General features: G+C 36.3%; 2 protein-coding genes across 3 annotated transcripts in view; both read left to right on the top strand.

Annotated features, from left to right (window-relative positions):
- Positions 1–2,000, top strand: part of LOC137976861 (protein GREB1-like) — a 31,392-nt gene extending 29,392 nt beyond the window's left edge. Inside the window, exon 8 of the mRNA XM_068824198.1 lies at positions 1,974–2,000. Coding sequence (XP_068680299.1) covers positions 1,974–2,000 — 27 coding nt within the window. The remainder of the gene's footprint in view (positions 1–1,973) is intronic.
- Positions 2,001–3,128: 1,128 nt separating this feature from the next.
- Positions 3,129–4,381, top strand: part of LOC137974612 (GREB1-like protein) — a 34,821-nt gene continuing 33,568 nt past the window's right edge. For both annotated transcript variants that reach the window (XM_068821524.1, XM_068821523.1), the window contains exon 1: positions 3,129–3,300. In XM_068821524.1, the coding sequence (XP_068677625.1) occupies positions 3,270–3,300 (31 nt within the window). In that variant the 5' untranslated portion in view covers positions 3,129–3,269. The remainder of the gene's footprint in view (positions 3,301–4,381) is intronic.

Raw genomic sequence — 4,381 nt, 5'->3', positions numbered from 1 at the left:
ATTTTGGAAATTCGAGCACGCATAGAAAGCCAAAACAAATAAATGAACACTGTAGATTTTAATTATTATCCTAAAAATGAAAGCTAATTGAGATACTATATAACAATAATTCAGTCCTCCGCCTAATTGCAGGTACGTCAGCTACAGTGTCAGTTAGTTCTAGAAATATATTGGTGCCAACTTTGCGCAGAAGTAAATTAGTGTTGACTGTGCAGAATAGGCTGCGACTGGCTTTGGTAAGCGTAACTTTAGTATCGAAATTTCAGTTTAATGCATGTGACCCTAACAATTCTTATAAGGGAGCATGAATTTATGAGAACAATGAATCATCCATATCTAGCCTAATTTCTTTATGCACACAGGTACATTATAAAGAACCTGAATCAATCACGATTAACAAAAAAGGTACTGTTAAAATTATGCTAATAGTACTCAGTGTCCTGCTCGTACGGACACAGAATAGTGACTGGAGAAAATTGTTATTAATATTTTTTTCCAATTATTTTGTTTCCTTTTGAAATAAGAATTTTTGATGTCAAAAAATTTACACATATGGCACATCACACGATCTGTGCCTGGGGTTCTATCTTAATAGTGTATTTGAGCCCCCTGCATGGTGATGTTTATCTTGGGGTAGGGAAGAGGTGAAAATATACTGAAGTTAGCACCTCATTAACAGTAAAATAGAACTGCTACAGGTTAAAATCAATACCAAAAAAGTCAGACCTTGCCTAATACAAAATTGCTTTAAAAAGTGTTTAGAGCCATTGTTTTACTTCTTGAACCTGTGACAGTTGTGTTTTCCGGGCTGCTGAACCGATTGTTTTGTACTGTATATGGGGTTAACGCTAGGATGACGGTTACCCTGGTTTCATGCGGTTATGATTCTCGCTATGAAATAGAGCAAAAACAGAGTGAAATAACGAAGCGGTGCGAATAAACCTCTGGTACTTGGGAACTGGTGAGGTGATTTATGAATTGGTCTCCTACCACCTGCCAAGTTTTTGGCTTATTTCATTGAACAGTGACACCGATCTAGTCACTTGACCGCGAGAATTCCCAATGATAGTGAGCGGTAAACATTGCACAAAATAGTTTTTATCACGTGGATAAAAAACGGTTGCCAAGTTTCTAAAATGAAGCTGTTACGTCTGGAAGTCAATCAAAAATAAGTTGGTTTGCCATGGAAGTGAGGTTTTGATTACGGCCTGTACCAGAGGTTTTTTATCGACGCTTGCGACTCGCTCTTTTGTCGCTTCTTCATAGTGAGATAAACGACCTCTGGAATCCAGGGTATGATGAGCATTTCATCATGGCTTCAAGCTACAGGTCTTTAATCATACACTTTTATGTTAGTTTCTAACCACTGTAGCCTTAACACATGTACATCAACTGCACCTATACTGTCGTGTTGTTGAATTATAATCAGCACGTTTCCAATCATTTAGACAAAACGGTCACCTTCTCCAATTTCTAGACTGAGTACACACACCAAAGATAAAACCTTCTCGCTTTATTTTATGGCCATAAAAGTTAGTAAGCGTATTCTAAATCCAGGAAGGTAATGTGCGTGCAATTCATAAGTCTCCAACATCTTTTCTTTTAATTGAGTTTACAAACATTATTCATCTTTAAAAAAACTTTCAAATTAACATTTTCGCACGTGCCTTTTCACAAGTGCAGAAAATTGGGTCTGGCTTGTAATGACGGAGTTTAGAAATAGGAGCCTTTAGCCAAGAAACTAGTGCTTAATAGTTATAATCGATGATACAAATTATGTTTCCTTAGTACGTTTCTCAGAGAAGCAGCCAGTTCTATGTCTGTTCCACACTGGTCTCTTTCTATCCTTCACAGCATTGTCTGAGGGGATTTTTTCTATAAATATGATATGAAGTGAATTTTAATTTATAATGAGTATGCAAGTTTCAAAGTAATTCCTCATTTAAGAATTGAAGGGAATTGTGTCTTTTTAGTGCAATGCAAGTGAGTTATGCCAATAATGAAACAGCTAGTAATCTGGCTTTGTATATTGGCTTGGCCTTTTAGCTTGTCGCTGCTATCAATGTTCATTGGGACCCGCCCTATCCTTGAAACAAGCAAACAGATACTGATAGCTTTTAAAACACTCAAAAACAAATGTTTCACTGCAGGCTGTTTTATATTTTGTCCAAAAGAGAGAAGAAAAGGGAATTTAAATGTGTGAACACTGTAAATTTGTGTCTGAATTCTGTGGTTAACATGATTTAGTGTTTTTCCTAGCAGTTATGCAATAACTAACAACATGAGGTCATTTAGCTTGGCAGTGTAAACAATATTGCGAACTTGCAACCAGACTGGATATTATGTGCCATGCCATTTTTTTTATAATAATAGTGCGGAGGATGGAATCTTTGCCACCGAGTGTGCAAAAAAAAAAAAAACAGTTTATTTCCAAAGTACTGTACTAAATTATTGTATTGACCTCCACAAGGCTTTTTCATTTTGTTATACTGTACCTTGGTTATGGAGCAGGGTTACAGCTTAAAGTTTTACTGACCAAATGAACCTGTGTAACCAAACTGTATTGATTTATTTAGTATTTATCAATAGTATGTTATCTGTGCTATTCTTCCAAACATACATGTATACAGAGAGAAAAAAGGAACCTAAATGGACACAAAATCCATACAAATCAATGAATAGCTCAATTTGGGTTGTCCTCTCTTAACACTTGCGTGACTGTATGTAACCGTACTGGACGTATATTGTTTTGTGAACACAGTTATAAGCAGACGTATGTTCCAAAATAATATAGGCTGACATCTCAAAGGAAAGGTTAATCTTAGATCCACCCCTTTGTTCATGTAGATCCACATGGTTTATTTCGACTACTTTTTTGGGTGTTCACATTGACAAGTTATGTTGTTTTTTCACTGAATGTCCACAACTGGTCAATCACTTTCCCTCTGCTGTTTTGTCTTTGTTAAGAGGATATTGGGCTTGTCAGGAAGCACTGTTAATTGATCTCCTCTGATATGAGCTCTGTGTTCTGCAACACTTAATAGACACACGCCTTTCTTGTGGACGCTGTCTGATAATATCTTCATTCTTGAAATCTGCATTAATTTTATTGAGGCTGTTAGGTTTGCATGATCTTTTATGAGGTGGCAACTCCTGTTACAGCCATTGTACTTACAGTATTACAGCAAGGTTGCATTCAAATGACGGCCCTTCGAATATCTTGCATCGCCAAATTATCTACCTTGTATAACCAAAAAGTCTCTTAATCAATGTACGTCAGAAGTTGGAATTGGACAACTGGTATGTATACTAGATGCAAGCCATGATTTAAGAGATCTTCATAATGCCTAGGGCGTTTAAAATCCACTTCCTTGAACTTAAAAAGAACCTATTTTGTGTGAGATAGAAGTTCACCTGCCAGGGTTTTTTTGAGAAGGCATTCATTTAAGAAAAGCTTTGCCCTTGCAAAAGTTCCCTGCATCATGCATATTAATTAAGGTATTTTGTTTTTAAGACTGAAACCCTTCTGAAACCTTATTCTGGAACCATAAGATATAATCTTCTAGGTACTTGTTTAAATACACTTTGGCCATGGCCTCGTGTATTCTTTGAACGTTCTAGATTGCATGTAATGTATTGTCTGTGTATCCAATATCATCGAACCAATATCCTTGTCACCTCTCAAATGCAAATTGCAATATCACTCTTCTTAATGGATCGACTCTTTTAGTCATTTTTATATTGCCATTGAAGCATTTAGCAGATCTATCACTTGATCCATTTTGGCTCATTGAATTATTCTTTTCTTCCTTGTATTGGTCCTGTAGAACCATATCTGTGTGTGATAATACTAGAATTGTCTTGGCTGCCAGCATTTTGTTTTCTTTGCCTTCAGAATATTATTTACCTCAAGCTTTGGTTAACTCTACCCCCTTCTTGATTTGAGATTTATAGTAGGAAGTCACTCGAAATCGTTTATCAAAATGTGAAAAATTAATGTTTTCAAATGACTTTGTGTAGTAATCTGTACAATCGAAATAATTTTCACACACATTGCATGCCTAGGCCCACCTGTGGTATTATTTTAATAATGTTCAACCCAACGTGGCTTGTTTGCAGTGTAAAGACTCACAATTATGGTAAAATAAGAAGAAATAGGGCAGTAGCTTGAGAACAAAGTGCAGCAAACATCAAAACATTACGTAACAATGTAATAAGGCTGCAGATTCATATTCTCACGACAGGAAAGGGATAAAGACTCTCTTGCGTTAGCTTCCACTCCATGCTTCTTCCAGTCAGTAGTAACTTCAAAATATGAATAGTTCTGGCATATGGAACTTGCAACTGTCATTATAGCTCATTCCAAGAATGCATGGATTCA

The sequence above is a fragment of the Montipora foliosa genome, chromosome 11 (genome assembly GCF_036669935.1).
Source record: "Montipora foliosa isolate CH-2021 chromosome 11, ASM3666993v2, whole genome shotgun sequence".
Taxonomy (NCBI): domain Eukaryota; kingdom Metazoa; phylum Cnidaria; class Anthozoa; order Scleractinia; family Acroporidae; genus Montipora; species Montipora foliosa.
This window is presented reverse-complemented; position numbering and strand designations above follow the sequence as displayed.